This window comes from Lissotriton helveticus, chromosome 5_1 (genome assembly GCF_964261635.1).
Source record: "Lissotriton helveticus chromosome 5_1, aLisHel1.1, whole genome shotgun sequence".
Lineage (NCBI taxonomy): Eukaryota > Metazoa > Chordata > Amphibia > Caudata > Salamandridae > Lissotriton > Lissotriton helveticus.
Window position 1 is genome coordinate 32,327,746 of NC_136065.1, and position 22,070 is coordinate 32,349,815.

Consider the following 22,070-nt stretch of genomic DNA (forward strand, 5'->3'; position numbering starts at 1 on the left):
TTTCTAAAAAACAAAATTATAAATTTACTTGTGAGCACCTAAGGCCGATCGCTGTGCATGAGTCTACTACATGTTGCCCATATATTTATTACAGAAGTACTTGCCTGCTTACAAGTCTTCGCTCTCTGGCAGTGTCTCTCTCTATCTGGCAGCAATTCAACAATGCAGAAGTGATTGCCGATAGCAGGAATACCTGCTTAAGCATTTTCGCGTCGCGAGTGTGTAGTTGAAGACACATATTGTTTACATGAATTTAGTGTTTAAGTAGCTCATATTGGGGAAAATTGAGTTTCTTGTTGAATCCTTATTGCTTCTGTTATTGGAGAGGACCAGAATGATTAGCTCGAAATTAGACTTGTTCGAACAGTTAGTCACTGGTAACTCCAGAACTTTGGAGAGATTAGCTAAAGGAAGGGAATGCCCAGCGAATAAAGTGAGTACAGGTAGCGGTATTGGCCCGGTTAAACAGCCATTACCCGTTAAGCCTAAGATTTCGTCTAAGCCAGTCCGCGAAATAAAGTGCACTACAGGAGAAGATAAGTCTAGGGCTACCAAGGGTGGGGGCTTAGCTTTGGGTGGGGTGCCTGGTCCTCAACCTGTCATACAGTCAAGATTGCAGCCAGCCCCACGTGAAATATTGTCTGGTCCCCGGTCTAATAGGCATCACACCTCAGGGAAGGGGACTAACAACCATCTGCTCCCTTGTATAAACCTCCCCGTAGAGTCCGCACATTACACGACTATTTTGGTTGGAGTCCCAGGCTTGGGGGTGGAGAATACGGAAATACGGAATCCCTGAGGGAGTTGAAAAATAAAGTCATCTATTGGCTGAATAAGAATATGCCACTTCCTCCCTTATGTAATACAGAGATCTTAGGTGTCAGAAGGGTGAGTTGGGTGGGACACTGCCCAAAGGACCTAGAGGGGGATTGCGTAATCGTGAATTTTAGGGATCCCTGGGTGGTGAACCGTATCTGTAGAAAACCCAGGTTTGGCAGAGTTGGTGACATCCAATCCCTGGCCCTTGACTATTTTTATCCTAGTTCAGGACAGGGGCCGTTTATTCCAGCTCTTCCTCCACATAGAGGTAGTATGTATGATGGTCGCCATATGGATAGGATGGGGCACCTCATTCCTCTAAGGAACAGGTTTGAGTCCCTTATGGGACTGGAGGGGGTGGACTGACCCACCTGTTACTCTGGAGTCACTTTGGCTATTCAGCTAAATAGTAAATAGTATGGATCCTCTGGGGATGGCTGTGTTGGCTGACGGTTTAGTAGTTGTCGATTTCACTGGGGTGAAGTCATCTTTTTGTAGTGATGGTTTGGATAGGGAGGGTAGGCAGGAAGTTGAGGGGGTGGGCGGTCCTCATTTGGACAGCCATCCTTTGGAGAGCTTATTTGGCTTTTCCACGTTGGAGGAGGGGCGGTCTATAGGCCCCATTCCGCAGGTGGAAGTTCTGCCCCAAGTCATCGCCCAAGCCCTACCACTTAAGATCTTGTAGTGGAATATTGCAGGGCTAGCTAGTAAAATAGCCATAGGGGAGTGGGCGGAATTTGTGGATGACCACAACATCCTTATATTTCAGGAAAGTTGGGCCACCGACCCCATCTATAGATTGGGGTATCTCAATTTTTATAAACCTGCTATTAAGGGCACTCGGGGTAGAGCGTCTGGTGGCCTTGTTAATTGAGTGAAGCAATCACTCCATTACAAGCCCACAAAAGTACTAGTAAGCAGCTTAGACATCATCGGGATTAAACTTTACAGGCCCAGCTATTTGGAGATCTTTATTGTTGGTATTTATGCCAGAGGACTCCCTGGAGGGCGTAGTCCCAGAATTATTACTGAGTTAGATCTCTTATTAGATTCTATTGGCAGGGATAAGTTTGTTCTCGTGGCAGGGGACTTTAACTGCACCTTCGAACCCCTCCCTAGTGAGGGTGAGGATATTTTGGCAGAAGAAGATGCATTGTGGAAAGTCCCACAATTGGATCTCAAACCTATCAAAAGGGGGACTGAGGCTGCATTACATTGGCTAGGTTTGTACCTTGAATGGGGGCTGAGAGCTGCTAATGGGCACACATGTTCTGACAAGCTAGGTCGGGCTACTTTTGACAATGGAACCAGCACAAGTAGAATTGACTATATTTTGATTAAAGCGGAGTTTTGGTCGCTACTTGTGGACATGATAATCATAGCCCGCCCCGAGAGTGACCAAAACCCGCCGAGTCGCTAGCTTGAAACTTGATGGCAGTCAGAGGTGCAATAGGGACTCTGAATGTACTACAGCGGAAGCTTTTTTAACAAACGACAAGCGCACAGTTCGATGGTGTAGAGTAGTTTATTACCCAGGATCACTAGATTTAATATCTCAGAAAGTCTCCTCCACCTTGTGTGCTTTCCAGGCCTTGGTTGACTCTGGGGATTACCTTGCACATATAAGTTTGCTTCATGAGCAGCTTTTTACTTCCCTAAAATCATTATTCTCCAAAAGCTACATACCTGGGAAAAAACCTGTCCCGAGGAATAATTGGTATAATAAATCTTGTCGGCAGTCTTATAGCTTTTTAGTTAAAGCTGTAAGATCCCGGGTTTTAAGTGACATTAGAATAGCCAGATTAGAATATAAAAAAGTCCAAAAAATTGCAAAGAAAGAATGGGACGACCATTATTGGTCTGAGCTCTTGGAGGCTAGCAAGGCGGAGAATCAGAGCAAGTTTTGGCAGATTATCAAATGGGGTAGCTCCACAGACTCCCAAGTTCGATTACTTTGCATCACAGTTTAGGTGTCCTGACCTTACATCGGTCATTGTTGTAGAACCTATACCCCCATTGCCACATAGTCCGTGTTTAACTTGTATGTTTACTAACAAGGATGCAGAGACTGCGTTGGGACTAGTTCAGGCAGGTAAGGCTCCCGGCATGGACTGTATCCCTGCGGATCTATTTAAATATGACCCCTTGAATTGGGTGCCATACCTTACCATATTAGCTAACGCCATTGTAAATGGGGCTCCCATTCCGGACTCCTGGCGAGGGGCGGAAATCCTACCTATATTTAAAAAAGGGGATCGGTCTGTACCTGGGAACTATCGCCCCATCAGCTTAATAGACGCAATACAGAATTTTTTTGCGAGGATGGTGTTGTCAAGAATCTATGCGTGGATGGATCTTGAGAATGTTTTATCTCCTATGCAGGCTGGGTTTAGACCCTGTGTCAGTACCATCGACTAGGTGCTTAGATTCTTATTAATCTATTGGAAGGTTGTCACCCTGGGTGGAGGAGTTATTTATGCGGCATTCGTAGATCTCAAGTCAGCTTTTGATCTTGTCCCAAGACATAAGTTATGGGAAGCCTTGAGAACTATGGGAATGCCGCACGATTTGCTGGATATTGTCATACGCCTTCATGAAGGTTAGATGGGGTATGCAGGGGGAGGTCACCAAGAAATTCCCTGTAACCTATGGGGTTCGCCAGGGGTGTGTACTTGCACCAACGCTGTTCTTGTTATTTATTAACAGGGTCGTGCAGTATTTTGTGAACACTCCAACAGACGCCCCGGCCCTAGGCGGAGATACATTTCCACTTCTTATCTTTGCAGATGACACCCTCATCCTCTCTAAAACGCAGAAGGGGCTCCAAACTGCCTTAGATAGATTTGAGGTATTTTGTATACACAACGACCTTCAGGTCAATGTAAGCAAAACTACATTTATGGTATTTACCAAAAGTAAGCCACTGAAAGGTAGGGTTAGCATGAATGGTCAAGAGTTAGAGCAGGTGGAGTCCATGACCTACCTTGGGATGGTTTTGGATAGTAGGCTTAGATGGAAGGTGCAGTTTAATGCACTTTCCTTAAAGTTTGCGCAATTGACTGGGTGTTTGATCAAGGAGCAGAGATCCTCCCTTACGAAAAGGATTGGCCCAGTATTAAAAGTATATAACGCTAAAATAAGTTCGGCCATTTTGTATGGTGCGGACTTATGGGGCCATGCGGATCTCTCCACTTTGGTCAAGATTCAATACAAATTTTTGCGCAACTTGGTTGGCCTGCCCCTATGTAGTCCTATGATACCTTTGCTAATTGACTTAGGTTGTCATTCTATTGATGATGTTGCCCGGTTTAGGACTGCTGCTTTGTGAAGAAGAATATGGACAACTCCCGAACTAGCCCGATTTGCTAATGAAATTGCCGAGCTAAGATCCATATTAGGCTCAGGTAACATCCCATGGTTTAGAACTGTAAGATCTATCCTGGAAAATATGGGCCTTGGCCAACTTTGGCATGTGCCTGACATTAGTATTTTTCCATCAAAAAGTGATTTCAAAGCACTATATTGGGCGTCTCTTCGAAATAAACTTGTTATTCAGTTTAACCGTCCCACTTTGACCGGTAGATTTCTGACACACAAATTGGATCCTTCATTGGAGGATTATTGGGATCTTATTACGAAGAGTAGCGACAGGAAATTATACCATCAATTTAGAATTGGGTCGCTGCCAGTAAGATCCTTTACATCCAAATGGTGGGGGCAGTCCAATGAATTTTGTCCTTGGTGTAGGGACTAAAAAAAAACATAGGCAACGTTCTTTTTGTTTGCCCAGCCTACAGATCGCCCCGGTTAAAGTGGCTGAAACCAATTTGTAAAACCTTGGGAACCCGGGTGGCGCAGGACGCAGTTTGGCTGTTGAGGACTAATACATCTGAACTTGTGGCAATTTCGGTTGCCAAATTTTTGGGGTGGATGTGGATTATTAGAGTAGGCACCCATGTGTTAAATGATTGAATCAACGGTTTTATTATTATCTTTTCTTCTCACGTCTATTTCTGATTTAATACTGTTTTATTAATTGTGGTGATCTATGATGTATTGTATCATGTTTTTGTGATAATATTGTGGTATTTTTATATTATATTTTATTCTATTGTGGTATACCCTGTTATGGATGTCTTTTATGATGAAATATTCGAATAAAGACGTTTGAACTGAACTGAAGTAGCTCATATCATGTTACCCAAACTGCTTGTGTCGCAGTGTGTTGCAGGCTGTGTTTCTAGAGTTTGTAAATTTCAAACATATTTATCCATTCGTATAACGCTGATGAGCAAAGGAGATTGGTGGTGCTTGTAGTTAAATGAATTGAGACCCGGCATACAATATTTTATTTCTGTAATTCCCATAGTAGGAAGATGCGCTGGATGTCCTGGGCTCTTATTTGGAAAGCAGGGAACGCCCTCATCAGATCCCTACTCAATTCATTGTTGGCCTAGCAGCCCTGGCATTAAAGCTGACTTACTTTAAGTTTGAAAATGCTTTCTTCCTCCAGGTGAAAGGGACCGCCATGGGCTGTCCCTTCACGCCGGAGATATCCGTCCTGTATATGGCGAGATATGAAGAGTGCCACGTGTATAAAAACAACCTCTACAGTGCATTCTTGGCCCAATGGTACCGCTACATCGATGATGTATGGTGTGTCTGGACTGGAACGGAAGAACAACTCCTTAATTTCCATGTATGGTTAAATGACTGTAATCCAGACATTCAATTCAGTTTGACTCATAGCATAACCAGTATTACATTCTTGGATGTGGAGGTACGACCTACTGCTGATGGATTGATCACAACCTTATACACGAAACCCACGGACAAAAACACAGCACTCCACTTTCAAAGTCATCATCCAAAAAGTCTCAAGGCAAATCTACCATATGGCCAGTACTTGCGTGTATGGCGCAATTGCACACGTAAAGAAGACTATGAGATCCATTAAAATGTGCTGACAAAGAAATTAAAGGAGAAGGGGTATCCAAGTAAACTTTTGAAACACTTGTGTAAAAAGGCGCGGCTCATGCCACGTGAAGTACTTCTGCATAAACAACCCAAAAACCCTATGACACGCATAGTATGTGTTTCCACAGTTGGCCCGTATACCAACTCATTTAAGAAAATCATTCGCCATAATTGGCACTTGGTGAAGGAAATAAATACAAACCTTCAAATTCCCTTGTTCGTACTAAAGAAGAACACAAGTATTGGCCGATGAATCATATGGGCAGCGGACGAACCTCCCAAAAAATCAAAGTCGTTACGTCCTTTCTTGAACCTACCGCCGGTAGCCGGACACCACAAATGTGGCACATGTCACTAGTGATTCAACGGTAGAGGGAGACGAATTTGTGAATGGAACACACAAGTGGAAGCATACAGAATTCTCTAATTGTAGAACCAAGAATGTGGTCTATGCGTTTTTTTTGTCCAATCCCTTTGGTATAAATTGGGAAAACTACACAAGCGATCAGACAGAGAATAACACAACAGCGATCAAGGATTAAAAAGAATGTACCTAACGCATCTTTCGTTGCTCACTTCCAAGGATTGCGACACACTGAAAAAGATCTCACGTGGACAGTACTGAGTGTCATCAAACCAAACCACAGAGGTGGTGTTATGGAACAAACGCTCCTCCAACGAAAGGCATACTTAATTATACATTTTAACACAGCCTGCTCAGGGCTGAATGAGAGGTCCGCAATTAATAGACTTTAAAACCACAGCTTTCAAGCGATTCGTGTTATACTATGGGAATTGCCAAAATAAAATGTTGTATGCCGGGTCTCAATTCATTTAACTACAAGCACCACCAATCTCCTTTGCTCATTAGCGTTATACGAATGGATGAGTATGTTTGAAATTTACAAAGTCTAGAGACACAGCCTGCAACACACCGTGACACAAGCACTTTGGGTAACACGATAAGAGCTGCTTAAACACTACATTCATGTAAACAATACGTGTCTTCAACTACAAGTACCAGCATTCCTTGCGCACTCGCGCGACACGAAAATGCTTAACCCCTTCCATGCTCATGACGAGCTCAGCTCGTCATGCAGTACAGTGCTCCTTTGCTCATGACAAGCTGAGCTCATCATGACCACACCCGTTTTCATTGCTGTCCAGCACAGCAGAGGATCTTGTGAAGCAGCCATCTGGTTAAGCAGGTCTTCCTGCTATCAGCAATCACTTATGCATTGTTGAATTGCTGCCGGATGGAGAGAGACGCTGACAGAGAGCGAAGACTTTTAAGCAGGCAAGTACTTCTGTAATAAATACATGGGCAACATGTAGTAGACTCATGCTCCGAGATCAGCCTTAGGTGCTCTCACGTAAATTCATTATTTTGTTTTTTAGAAATAAAACACACAAACGCGTCTCCAAACGGTAACAAGGGACCGATTAGCAAAGAACACAGTGAGCCATGGCGTCTCTCTTTTTACTCTTACGCAAACTGCTATATAAAATCTCTATGCCGCAGGCTACGGCTAGACGCATTGATAATGCTTTACATATTTACATTTCAGGTGCCATTTACACAGCGAGTATGGGGCTCCAGCACGCTTGTTTAAACTTAGAAATATGGCTGAACTGAAAGAATCCCAAAAATAAATTGTGGGCACTGCCCACGCGTAATTCATCCTCAGTGAGGTATGTCCTTACTATCATGAATACACTGCACACATTGGCGTCTTGATTTCAGCAATTTAACCACAGCGTGTGCTAACGGTTTATGTTTTATAGGCGGCCCCTAAGGCTTGATTCTACACGACGTTTGACTAAATCCATTACCGGAACCATAGTTTGGCAATTCTCATTTTACACAAAAGTCAAGTTGTATATGGATGACAGTGCTCATTAGAACCACGAGCCAAGGCTCGTGGGTGATGTTTTAATGGAGTGCATACATATTAAAGTCAGTTGGTATGTAGTAAATGCCCCGACCTTTCTCTACCTTTTAGCAATTCTCTACATCAAGCGACTTTGCTTACTAATCACTGATAAACACAGCACCCGGGATCAACACCCATGAATGGTAAGAAAACGTATTTAACCTTAGGGCTCTGGGCAATCGGAATACAGGGACTCTCAGCTGATGCAAACTTTTCTCATTTTTATAATATTGTAGTGTCTGATCTGTCCTGGTCCTGAGGAGAACCATAAAAGAAAAATAGGGTTCTGAAACGCGTCGTCCTACTCCTGCTAGCTGAAATCACCCTCATTCTACTGATTAAACACGGTGTACAAGCAAGGCAACATGCCTGTTGTAAATGTTTTATCATCTTGCGGTGGATGGCAGTCTGTTAGTTTGTGAACTTATAAATAGGTTGACACCACCATTATTCTTGTGTCAATTTTAGGACTGATCTGTTTATTGTGTTAGTTTTTGTAATGTTTTGTTCCTTTTTGGTCATTTATGTGTTGAATTACATATGAGCTGTATTTTGTTGATGTAATGCTCATTGTTTCCAAAAATGTATTGTCTTTCTTGATGACGTGATTTAAATGGTCAAGATATCTAATAATCAAATGAAAAATAGAAAGGTGAAATAAAGACATCTAACCACTTTAGTTGTGAAAGTGGTTTTTGAATACTTAAACGCACGCCCAAACACCTTTTTGTTGTAAATTGTTATTTTGGTCTAGTTTGGCCCAACCCCCATATTATTAAAAAAGCAATTTGTGCCAAAGCATATCTCTAGCCACCTTGTCGAAAGCTGCTTGGAATTTAACGAAGCAGCAACAAAGTCCACCTACTGACTCAATTGACTTCGTTGCGGCTCCCCACAATGTGAAACAGTGATCCATTATGGAGCATTCAGCCTAAATCCTCCTTGCTTCACTGGAATCAAACAGTATCAAAGGCCTAGGCCGCTTGGACGCTTTAATAAAGATTGGGCATACAATTTGGACAGGATATCTAAAAGCAAGATCAAACGATAGTTAGCTGGATGATCCATTTTACCCTGTTTATGAATGGGCTTCACTATAGCCCTCTTCCAAGACTCTGGGAGGGAGCTCACTAGCAACAAAATAAACTACTCAGGATGGATCCTCATTTCATTGGATCTTTTTTAAATATCACCAATTATTATTATTATTATTATTATTTATTTTTGTAGAGCGCATAGTCACCATAAGGTATCCCAGCGCTAGGCACCCTATCTCTTTGGTTTGGGCCAGTTCAGGACGGTTAAAAAAGGAAAGGGGGGGGGCAGGGGGTCAATGTTTAGAGTGGGCGTGAATCATTGGGGAAAAAGATGAGTTTTAAGCCGCTTCCTGAAGTGAAGATACCGTGTTTCTAGTCTCAGGTCGCGGGGGAGCGAGTTCCAAAGACGTGCGGTTTGGACTGAAAAGCGTCTTCCGCCTGAGCGGGTTTTCTTAAATCTGGGGGTGGTGATGAGGTTTTCTGTGTCCGACCGGAGAGATCTCGTGGGTCTATAGGGTGTAATAAGTTTACTGAGAGCGGGGGGACCTTGCTTTTGAAGTAGTTTGTGGGCTAGACACAAGGCCTTGAATTTGACCCGCTCCCTTATGGGAAGCCAGTGGAGGAGTTTGAGGGCAGGTTTGGCGGAGGTTCTGGCAGGGGTATTTGTGATAATCCGGGCCGCAGTATTCTGGATTCTTTGAAGCTTGGTGAGGGTCGCCTCAGGGGCACCTAGGTAGATCACATTACTATAGTCAAGCCTTGAGATTATCAAGCCTTGAATAAGCAATTTTTGGGAGTTAAAGGGCAAAAGGGGCAGGACTTTCCTTAGTGATTTCAGGAGCCCAAAGCAAGTCCCGGCTACTTTGTTTGCCTGCACAGTGAATGAGAGGTCCGAGTCGAGCCATACCCCTAGGCTTTTTACCTCTACTTTCGGGTCAGGGGGGGGGCCCATACAGGCTGGCCAGATGTTCGGGGAGAGCGTGAGCCCTTTTGGACCGAGGAGTAAAACTTCGGTTTTTGTCCCATTTAATTTTAGGGCTGAGTTGTTCATCCAGAGATGGACCTGTGAAAGGCAGTTAAATAAGTCTGCTGATTGTTGTCTGGGATGGGATAGAGACACCACTAGTTGTGTGTCGTCGGCGTAGCTGACGACGCTCACTCCGAAAGGGGTGATAACCTCCTCCAATGTGGACATATAGATATTAAATAGAGTGGGGCTCAGGGAGGAGCCCTGAGGCACGCCACATTGGAGGGGAATTTCGGAGGAGCGGGCGTTCTTTTCCCAGATCTGATAGGTCCGTTGATCTAGGAAGGATGAGATCCAAGAAAGGGCAGAGCCTTCCACCCCTACTCTCTTGAGTCTTTTGATGAGGAGTTGGTGGTTGACGGTATCGAATGCCGCGCTGAGGTCGAGGAGGATCACTGCCACTGATCCTCCGTCGTCAAGCAATGTTCTGGCTTCCTCAACCGCGGCCAGGAGGGCGATGTCAGTGCCCTGACCTGGACGAAAGCCCGTCTGTGAGCTCTTTAATTTGTTGTTACTCTCCAAAAACTGGGAGAGTTTCCTGTTGACCAACTTTTCAGCGATCTTACTTACTCCCGGGAGTAGGGAAATAGGCCTGTAGTTGGCCAAGTTTTCGGGGTCGAGGGAGGGTTTCTTGAGTAAGGCTTTTACGACGGCCTTCTTCCAGCTCGGGGGTACAACTCCCTGTTGGAGTGAGGCATTGATCAGGTGTGTCAGGGGGGGGGTAATCGTGGGAGCTACTTCCTTAAGAATCCGGAAAGGGGCGGGGTCCCTGGGAGATCCACTCTTTATGGAATTCAACGTGTTTCCTACCTCCTCCGTTGTGACTTGCCCCCAAGAGGAGAGACAAGTAGGTGTTGAGAGGTATGGGGGATCGTTTTCATCACATGACTTCGTAAGGGGGATTGAGTCAAGAATTGTTTGGACCTTTTTATGAAAGAAGTTAGCCAATTGTTGGCATTTTTCCTGATCAGCTTTGGGATCTGTGGGTTGTCTTGGTCCCTGTTCTGGGGTTTTTAAAAGCTCTTTAAGGATGACATAAGATTCCTTACTAGAGCATCCCGCTTTCTCTATTCTTTCCTTAAAAAACGCGCTTTTGGTTTTTCGTATAGCGGTTTTGTAGGTTAGAAGGGAGGTCGAGTAGCTATCTTTGTCGCTCTTCGATTTATTTCTCCTCCAAGAGCGTTCTGTTCTCTTACACTCTTGGCGCAGAGCTTTAAGTTCTGGGGTGTACCATGGAGCCGCTGGTATTCGTTTGGGATGTTTAAAGGTCACTGTTTTAGGGAGAAGTGTGTCTAGGGAGCCGGTAATCCACTCCTCCAGCTGCTTATCGGCTGTAATAGGGTCGGTCGAGAGCTCGGGGGTAGATTCTGCAAGGACGGTGGCCCATTCCCCCGGTGTAAGTTTATGCCACCGTCTGTCGGTTACCTGAATTTTAGTGGTAGGGAGGTTCATGGTGGAAATTTCCCAGGCGATAGGGACCAGAAAATGGTCCGTCCATGGAAGGGGCATGGGTGGTTTAGTGGTGATAGTTGCTACGTTTGTAAAGAGGGTATCCAGTAGGTGTCCCTTCTCATGGGTAGGCTCGTTGTTAACCAATCGGATATCGAGTGACATCAGGTCTAGCCGAAGGTCGGAGGCTGTCCGGTCCGAAGGGTCCATGAAATGGAGGTTTAGGTCACCTAACATGAGAAAGTTGGAGGTTGCAGATGCTAGTTGTGACACTGACTCAACGACGGCGTTGATGAAATTGCCGGGGGGACCTGGGGGGCGATAAATTAAGAGCCCTGACATAGAGTGAGCTGGGGAGGTTTGGAGGGAGAACTGACAACTCTCGCAGTCCTCGATATAGGCGTTGGAAGTTCTACAGGTATATTTGTCCCTGAAGATTATGGCAACCCCCCCTCACCTCCCTTTTGGTCTATGTAAGGCTTGGCAGAGGTACCCAGTGGGGAGGGCCGATACGATGTCTGAATCGGAGCTATCTGATAGCCATGTCTCAGTTAAAAAAAGTAGGTCAAGATCCAGATCTTGTATTAGCAGGTTGGTTTCAAGGGCATGTTTGGGAAGGGAGCGGCAATTAAGGAGTCCAAGTTTTAGTTCGGATTTAGTTGAGCTCCGGGGGGTCGGATTGCAGTGCGCACAGTTGGAGAAGGGTGTGCCCTCAATGTGCGTGTGGTAGCAAGCAAGGTCTTTCTGAGGTTGGAGTGCGCGGAGCGCCTCTCCAGAGTACACCACACGGTCATGAGTGCAGTTTGGCAGAGTCCCTAGGCCTAGGTCCGTCCGTCCAATGGGGGCAAGGTCTTCCTTTCCATGCCTCTTGAAGATTTGGTGTTTGGTGGTGATTTTAATTCAGTGCTAGATGGCGAGATGGACCGTAGCCCCCCGTGCGCTCAGACAATCGCAGAAATGGTTGCCAGACTTCCTGGCGGCGCTGGGTTTGATAGACGGTTGTCACACGCGCAACCCGATGACCACGCACTATACGCACGTCTCGGCGGCTCATGGTAGCCTGTCTAGGCTGGACTATATGCTGTTTCCGGCGGCAATGGTGCCTAGGATCCGAGAGGCGCGTTACCTTGGGAGGGGAATATCTGATCACTCTCGTTGTGGTTGGATCTTGACCTAGAGTTGCCGGCAGTGGGCAGGGTCGCCCCCCTTAGTGCTTGGCAGTTGAAAGACCCCACCATTAAGAGGGAAATTCTTCAGATGTCAGATCGATACTTTCTGGAGAATATGGGTTCAGTGGACTCCGCTCAAACTTTTTGGGAGGCGTATAAGACTGTGGCGAGGGGTGAGGAATTGTCCCTGGTGTCTGGGAAGAAAAAGAGAGCGCAGGCGGAAGTGGTTCAGAAGGAGGCCGAAATCGCGCACTTTGAAGAGAAGATAGCTAAGACGTATACACCGGCGGACCTCCATCAGTTGCGTCTCCGAGAGGAGGAGTATAGAGCACTTTTCCACGATAGAGCAGTGGCGAGTCATGCTGCGGTCCAGAGACGGATATATGAACACGGGGATAAGGCCGGGAAGTTGATTGCTTGGCTTGAGCGTGGGGAGCGGGCTTCAATGCTTGTACCGGAGTTGGAGGGGTCGGGGTCACGGATGCACACGGATCCGCTGGCGGTGGCAGACAAGTTTGCTGACTATTACCAGGGGGTCTACACAGCCGGGAATGCTTTCACGGTGGCAGAGAACAGTGAGGTGATTAGAGACATTGTTATGCCTTGTTTGTCAGAGGAGGACAGAAGTTACCTTGACTCCGCATTGACGGACAACGAGGTGGCCCAATTGATTAGCAGATAAAATCGGGTAAAGCGACTGGTCCGAACGGGATATCTATTGAACTGTATAAGTTGAACGCAAATAAACTGGCACCCTATATGCGTGCCATGTTTATGGAGACTAAGGAGTGCGGTGAGCTTCCTTATGATCAACGTGTCGCTAACGTAGTGGTCCTTCATAAAGTGGGCAAACCCAGGACACAATGCTCCTCTTATAGGCCCATATCGCTCCTAAACACAGAGCTCAAGATATTGGCGAAACTCCTAGCGACCAGGCTTGTCATGGTGATTATGTCTCTGATTCATCCGGATCAGTCCGGATTTATGCCGCGTCAAAATACGGCGTTGAATCTGCGCCGGTAGCAAGGGGTCCTCGGGGGGCCTCGAAAATACATGAGCCGACGGTGTTGGTCTCCTTGGATGCATCGATGGCATACGATAGGGTGGAGGGGCGGTATTTATGTGCTGTGTTGGAGAAGTTGGGCTTTGGAAGTGAGTTTATCAGCTGGGTGCGCCAGTTATACACAAAGCCCCTAGCCAGAGTGATTGTTAATAATTGCAAGTCTCGTGATTTTCAGTTAGAAAGGGGCACCAGGCAGGGGTGCTCACTCTCCCCGCTACTCTTCGCACTCGCGATGGAGCCGCTGGCTGCATGGTTGAGATGGGATAGGTCGATCCGGGGTTTGCGGTGGACTTCCGAATGGGAAGATAAGATTTCGCTGTATGCCGATGACGTGTTGCTCTACCTCACTAGGCCAGGGGATTCCTTTCGGAATTTCCTGTATGTGTTTGCTATCTTTAGCAGGTACTCTGGATTGGTCATTAACTGGGCTAAATCGGTGATGTTCGTGGTGGTGGGTGACCCGCCTGTGATCCCGCAGTCGTGTCCTGTGCGGATTGAGACGTCGGGATTTCGGTACCTGGGTATATATATTACGCTTGACCCTAAGCTGCGATATGAGAGTAATTTGGCTTCTCCGTTGAGCAGGTGTAGGAAAGACGTGGAACGCTGGAGGTCCCTTCCTCTCTCCCTGCTTGGGAGGGCTGTGTTGTTCAAGATGATGACACTGCCTTGGTTTTTGTATGCTTTGCAGAACTCGATGGACCCAGTGTCGGGCGCATATTTTAGGGAGATTGAGGCCCTCCAGAGGCAGCTCCTCTAGGGTGGCAGCACCCGTATATCTTTTAGCAAGTTGACCCTCCCTTGGTATGATGGTGGGATCGGGCTTCCAGATTTGCGCAAGTACTACTGGGCCTCTCAGTTGGCTGCAGTGAACCATATAGTGTATGGGATCCCAGGAGATCCGGGCTACGCCATGGATCGAGGTCAGGTCCCTGGAGGGATGATTGATAGAGCTTTGTATTCTAGACCTGGTAGATTTCCTCTGACTGGTTCGACTTCTCATGTGATACGGGTGTGGCACGCTGCCAATAAAGGTCTTGGGTGTGAGGGTAAACTCACACTGGCCACCCCTCTATTTAACTCTGAGAAGCTGGGCAGCATGTGGAGACCAAAGGTTTCGATCAATGGGACCTCATCGGAATTACTAGGATAAAGGATGTTTGGGGGAAAGGCTCGGTCCACATGTTTGAGTCCCTTGTGGAGCAATATAAATTGCACCAAAATGAGTACTTCCGTTATCTGCAGGTGAGGCATGCTTTTGCTGCACATGTCCCTAAAGACATGGATCTTCCAGAGGCGTCCCCTCTGGAGGACCGGGTTTTGGATGGGCATATCCCGGAGAAAACAATATCGCTGATTTATCGAAAACTGGTTAATCATTCCGAGAACCCATTGTTGAAAGTTAGAGCTCAGTGGAGTGTGGATGGGCTAGAGTTAGATGATGAGGATTGGGTGGAAGCGGTGTCCTCTCCTAAGGTGGTGGCTATCCAGATGCGGCTCTGATTGGTGCAGCTAAAGATCCTGCATAGGGCTTATATCACGGGGCCGCGTCTGGTGCAAATGGGGCAGGCTGAGAGCAGTGCTTGTAGGAGAGAGTGCGGAGAAGAGGGTACCTTGATGCATACATTGTGGCATTGTGACAAGATACAGACGTATTTAGCCGGGATCCATGCCGAGTTGGGAGAGGTGTTGGGAGTGGAGGTGACGCCAGAGGCTCGGAGATGTCTATTGAATGTTTGGGAACCATCCGATTTAAGTGTGTATCAGAAACAGTGGGTTACGTTGACGTATAGGGTGGCTAAGTGGAATATTGCTCAACTTTGGGGGGCTAGCCAGCTGCCCCGGGTCACCAAGTGGGCGGAGGACCTTGATTGGTGTATGTTCAGAGAAAAGTCAGTTTATGTGGACCGGGGTTGCCCGCGGAAGTGGGGTAAGATTTGGGGGGCGTGGAAAAGTCATCGGGGAGACATTTGTGACCCGCCCATGTCAGGCCTGGATGAGGCAGTGCAAGAATCCGACGGACCCTAATCATTGACTGTAGATCATTTCACTCTCTATTGAACTGTAACCTGTGCGTTGGAATTGATGGCATTCACCTGAGAACTTATTTTCTTGAATTGTTTCTTTTTTTAATAAAAAGATTTTTTTTTTTAAATATCACCAATGGGAGACCATCCTGCCCTAGAAGCTTTCATTTTACAGATTATATCTGACAAAATCACTGATGTCTGAGTATTGCCCATCATCTCAATGTCGCCTTCAGAGCTATCTTGGATCACTAATCTATTCTCCATACTTCCTCCGCTGTATAAAGCGGAGATAAACACAGCCCAGTCTTCTTCACTTACTTGAGCCTCTAGCAAGGAAGGTGAAGGGAGGGTTAGAGTTCACTAGCCACCAGAACTCTTTACTATTCTTTTCAGCCAGTGTCGCAAACATTGCCTCCCAGTTTGACTTACAGTACTCCCTCTTTTTAGACGTACACAGGTCCCTGTAGTGTGCTTTTGAGGCAATCATTTAAGTTCCAAAACTATCTGTTTACCACCCTGCTACTTTCCCCGACATTCATCATCAAACCAAGAGTTCCTTTAATCTCTTGGACTGTTACCTAGGCACAAATCCCCTTTTGCCTTCTTAATTTTAAGTAGCAATTTCTTAGTTAGCCTACAGTGTCAGTACAGTCCATCTTGGCCTACTTCTAAGGGGAAGGGCTCAAAATCCACTGTAGAATGTGCTTGCAATGCATGTTCCGTAATCTGGACTCTAATTCTATTTGGTAAACCACCTCCAGACAGGTTGCAACATATGGGCGTAAACTCCAAGTTGAGGTCAAGATGTCTCCCTAACTACATCTCTTTAACATTTTTCACCTGATCGAACTGGTGAACTGGGATCATCACATAGTCAATGGGCAGTTTGCTTTTGCCATACTTCATTGATCTCCTAGCTGGAATATCACCTTGACACCTACCATTTACATTAATGAAATTCAATTCCACTAGCGAATGCAAAACCTTTGCATCTCCTTCCCTGGGGATTTCAGAAAAGATGCACTCTAGGATATTTAGCACTAAGCGCAATTCTTTCGTAGCATCATGAAGATCATTAAAGGCTGATTTTCTCATTAAAGTCCCCTCCTACCACTAACAGGGCATTAGGGAAATCTCTAAACATCATTGACCGGGAGAGGGGAAATTGGCAGTATATACACATTTAAACATATCGCTTGCTTAAACCCCTGCATATTTCCATACAGGTCAATTAGACAAGTGAGAGCCCATGAGCTAGAGGTTTGGAGCCTTGTTACCTTCTTTCCAGACTGAAACTAATGTTAGAAATCCACCCAGTGATCTTCCTCTTGGTGAGGCCCTAGAGTTCTGGGCCATGGCAACAAACCCGCCACTACAGGGCACTCCAACAGCCAGGATTCCTGAAGGAACAAAATGGAATGTGGTTTTCCATATCCATGAATGTTTCAAACCCATGAATGTTTCATATTAGGACTCGAACTGGCTCGCGGGAGCCCTGTCGCCTAACAATTGATCTCATCTGCCCCTCCACTATTCCAGGGGATAATAGCTGTCCTGAGCAGCTCTCTTTCCTCAATGGGGCCTCCCCCAAATACTAAAGTAATTTTCCCTCTGTCGCTCTTCGAGCTGCCAGCTGTGTAACCTATTCTAACCCCTCAAATCTGGCACTCTGTCGTTAGTAAAGGTTATGGTAACTATCCTTCCTTGAGAACCAGCATTGTCCCACCAGCTCCTCCCAGCATCTAGTCTCCGCTTCTGATCAGTAGGCTTAGCCAGATAAGCATGGTTCTGTTTTAGCTCACAGTTTTCTCTTAAAAAAGGATTTGGCGGCACTTAAAAAAGAATTGCCTGCGTTGCATCCTTATCTGTACAAAGACAGATGACATTTGACCCCAGGGATGAATGAGCTGCTTCTACTTGTTATTGTTTGTGGAAAAAATAACTCTGTTTATCTATAAAACTGAACAGTGCAAAATCCTTTGTAGAAATATTCCTCAACATTTTGATATTAGCAACTACCTTTAGCAATTCTGATCTACTATGGTGCTGTTTAGCTCCCTGCCTTTTTTTCTTTTTTGGTTGTGGCCTCAGACATAAAACTGGGGTTCTAATCTGCGCACTACTTTTTCCAGCACTACTAGGATCTGCTAATGTATTTCTTTAAGCTGAACCTCATTTTACAGATCATACACTCCAGCTTAACATATGTGGTGATCCCCCTCCTCAACTTTTTAATACTTTTATTTGAAGATTTTCCTATTTTTGTCCCGAGGAACCTCTTCTACTGCTATTGAGCTTTTCTTGATTTCCTAGATTCTCTCTCTCCCACTGACTGGAAGTTTCCCGCACCATGGTGCATCATTCTTGTCTGGCTTCCTCTTAGCGCTCAGTTGCTTACGCATTTTAGGGGCAAACTTTTAGACTGGGGATTTAGAGGGGCTTGTAGGCTGAATTAGGAAATCCACGGCGAGGGACCTTCAGCAGCTCTTATGCTTTCTACCTCCTTTCCTTTCCCTTCCTGAACTCTCTTTCTCACTCCAGTTTGGAGGGGCTCCGCCACGATTGAGGAGATTCCATCACGACTGCAGGGTCTCTGCCACGAGTGTGGAGATTCCACCATGTCTGCAGGGGCTCCACCACGAGTGTGGAGATCCCACCACAACTGCAGGGGCTCCACCACGAGTGTGGAGATTCCACCATGACTGCAGGGGCTCCGCCGCAAGTGTGGCGATTCCACCACAACTGCAGGGGCTCCGCCACGAATGTGGAGATCCCACCACGACTGCAGGGGCTCCACCATGAGTGAGGAGATTCCATCATGATGGCAGGGGCCCCGCCAGGAGTGTGGAGATTCCCCCATGACTGCAGGGGCTCTGCCACGAGTGTGGAGATTCCCCCATGACTGCAGGTGCTCCACCACGAGTGTGGAGATTCCACCACAACTGCAGGGGCTCCGCCACGAGTGTGGAGATTCCACCCCAACTGCAGGGGCTCCACCACGAGTGTGGAGATTCCACCATGACTGCAGGGGCTCCGCCGCAAGTGTGGAGATTCCACCACAACTGCAGGGGCTCCGCCACGAATGTGGAGATCCCACCACGACTGCAGGGGCTCCACCATGAGTGAGGAGATTCCACCATGACTGCAGGGGCTCTGCCACGAGTGTGGAGATTCCTCCATTACTACAGGGACTCCGCCACAAGTGCAGCGATTCCTCCACGACTGCAGGGGTTCCGCCATGAATGAGGAGATTCCACCATGACTGCAGGGACTCCGCCACAAGTGTGTAGATTCCACCATGACTGCAGGGACTCCGCCACAAGTGCGGCGATTCCTCCACGACTGCAGGGGTTCCGCCATAAGTGTGGAGATTACCCCCTTACTGGAGGGGTTCTGCCACAAGTGTGGAGATTCCCCATGACTGCAGGGGCTCCACCACGAGTGTATAGATTCCACAATGACTGCAGGGCCTCCGCCACAAGGGTGGAGATTTTCCCCATGACTGGGCCTCCGCCACAAGTGTAGAGATTCCACCATGACTGCAGGGGCTCTGCCACGGGTGTGGAGGCCCTTTTGTGAATCAGGCCCTGTAATTATTGAGAGTACTTTATGTTTAGGCACAACTATAGGTTTTGCTCCACACCATCCTCGAAGAGTAAGCTTTGACAATCTGCTACACCCTGAAAGACAATTTACTGAGCTTGCAGTAGTACCTGGTTCCTGTGTTTCCTGGGACAGGGACAAAACTTGCAGTAAGGAGTCGGACCTGCCTTGGAATTACAGTGGTCCTAAATCAATTGTGTGGTAATTACATTGGGGGAGGCGGAGGTTAGAGGAGTGATTTCACTTAAAAGAAATAACATTTAGTAATTTGTTGTTGAATATTTAGAATCTAATGTATTATTTCTTTTTTTGTAAACAGCAACATTTCCAGCTGAACTGGGTAAGTTTTATTAATGGTAAAAAATGACTCATGCCATTTGCCATTGTTATATATGACTTCATAAATCTTCTGTCTACTTCTTATTTTCAGAGTGGAAATACGTCAAAGGCTTTGCATGTGAGTACAAGTGATTTTGATTGATTTTCCAACACCCTAAATGCTCTAGAATGTCTTCTTGAAACTGAGGGTACATAGCTGCAGCTACCAAGAGTTACAGTGAACTAAAGCAATTGGTTATGACAAACTGGAGCCACACTAGGGGGCCCATTAGGATGGCGGGCGGTTTGCCCCTGCCAGGCTGGCGGTAGCCACCGCCGGCCTGGCGGGGACAATCCGCCCGCCATCCTTGATCTGAAAACGCCCCACCATATTAGGATGGCGGGGGGACCGCGGCGGACAATAAGACCGCCCGCCTCTTTTCCGCCCCGGTCGCAAAGGACCGGGGCGGAAAAGGTATAATATGGTGGCGGTGTCTATGAGACACCGCCAGCTATATTATGATGGGACAATTTGAATTCCTTTCCATGGCGGCAATGCCGCCATGGAAAGGCATGCTTTCAGCACCGCCCACCGCAATGGTAAAAATACAGGATGTGCCCGCCACTGTGGCGGGCGCATCCTAATGCCACCATCGGGACCCCCGCCCTTATGGCGGACGTTTCCTGTTTCCGATGGGATGGAGGGCGGACAAAGTCTGCCCGTCATCCTAATGGGGGCCTAGGTGTCAAGTTTTCAGGGACTTAACAAAGGCAGAGGACGGTACAGCCATCCTTCCATTTATGAGAAATTAATGCCTTGGTCCCTCTAGAGCCTGGTGAGAGAGAGAAAAGGTTTCCTCGGGCTGCTTCATTTGCATTCTCTAAATGCGATGGCCTTCATGTAAGTAGGAAATGAAACAGGCATACAGGAGCAAGCGCGCCCAGCAGCAATCTTAGCATGGGAAATTGAGCCTTGAGTTTTTTACAAACACATGGCTTTCCATTAGTGCTGTTTCTGTTACTTTGTATTACCTCCAGGGGAATGAAGGAAGACACCTATTTAAGGTCAGTAGGGTTTAGCTTCTTTGCCTGGAAACACTGGGATTTGGTGGGTTTTACTACTGTTGCTAGTTTGCACCTGGCCCTCCTCTGTTGTGTACCTTTCTTGGATTCTGAGACTCCTGTGGACTCTTGTATTTGGTTCTTGAGGCTTTTCTCTCCCTTCTCATTTCTTTCCTGTCTGATTCCTGTCAGTGGTCCTGAGAGTTCTGACCATTTGAGGTTTAATCTGGCATAGGAATGTATTTATATTAGAAGAGTGAGTTACTTAAAGTCTCTTTTGTTGTAATCTGCATTGTCTAAACCACTGTCTGACCTCAGTTATTACAGTCAGACTAGTGTCTTTGGAATATAAACTTCCAGGCAACCACTGTAGCCATCCCCATTGCTTCCTTTGTTTTGTTCGTGTTTCCTTGGTCTCACTGTGTTTCAGTGCTTGTGCCGCTGGTGAACATTAGGGGAAGAGGGAAGACAATGACTCTGGAAATGTACCTTGGCAGCACATATTAGCAGCAGTGTTCTGTGATTAGCATCCTTGTGGCTGTCTGACAGCCATAACACTGGGGTCACACAAAGCCACACAAATACATTACGTGTACTTGGAGTGACAAAACAGTGCCATGACTTACCTGAGGCCAAAGTGCATCTATGGGTGCGTCCATGACTCATTTGTGCTTACAAGTGGCTGTAGGGATACAGAATAATTAATCTGGGGTGAGCGACTTGAATATGAAGACATTTTTATCACACAAAAAGAGGAAGTAACCATCATGCTTTGGATTATTGCTTTTTGCTTGGTTGCTAAAGGAAAGGAATTCAACTGACAGTCATTAATGCTTGCTTGTTAGAGTGCAGCCATAGCACATTTTCACTTTATTCAAAAATCTGTAATTTGCACGAAACATACAATACATCTCTAAATGTATATACATTTTTGCAGCGTGAATCTTTCTGGATTCACTATGATGTGCATTATTCCGCCATCTAGTGTTTGGGTCCGGAATCGTAGTCTTTCTTCTCTTTTTTAGGTCTCGGCCTGACCCAGCGCATGCGCTGCTCTGGCCGAGACTTTAGTAGGCTGCTTGGGAAAGTGCTACTTTCCTGGTGACCATTATTTCTTTTCGGCCCATATGTATTTACTGACTGCCTGAACTCTGCAGTCACTTTCCACTTCCCTCCATTATAAAGGGAATCTCAGTCTACCTCCGTCTCCTTTTCACTAGCATGAATATGCATTTCAAAGAGCAAGGGTATTTTATTTTTCAAGTGCATTCTTTCTTTTGAAGGAAAGCAGCCTCTCGTACATTCTAGAACGTGTCATGCCTGGTATTTCTTCACCAGCTGCCCTTTATAAACCATGGTCTGCCCATGTGACATGAAATGTCCTAGATGTTTAACTTTCCTGTGTGTGTGGAGGGGGTGGGACTAAAGCAACGGAGCAATGCTAATACCTAAAAAGGTCTATTTATAAGACCCAATGCTTGAAATTAAATTTGCTCTTCGCTATGGAACCGATACAGCGATTGCGGGAGAAGCATGGGCGGTTTTGTTTTCAGGATCAACCCCAGTCTGGGATCACGTTTTT

At 46.4% G+C, this 22,070-nt stretch overlaps 1 protein-coding gene across 1 annotated transcript in view; it reads left to right on the plus strand.

The window, feature by feature from the left end:
* Positions 1 to 22,070, plus strand: part of LOC144752366 (E3 ubiquitin-protein ligase TRIM39-like) — a 296,195-nt gene that overhangs the window by 186,045 nt on the left and 88,080 nt on the right. Inside the window, exons 6-7 of the mRNA XM_078640300.1 lie at positions 19,428 to 19,448; positions 19,539 to 19,565. Coding sequence (XP_078496426.1) covers positions 19,428 to 19,448; positions 19,539 to 19,565 — 48 coding nt within the window. The remainder of the gene's footprint in view (positions 1 to 19,427; positions 19,449 to 19,538; positions 19,566 to 22,070) is intronic.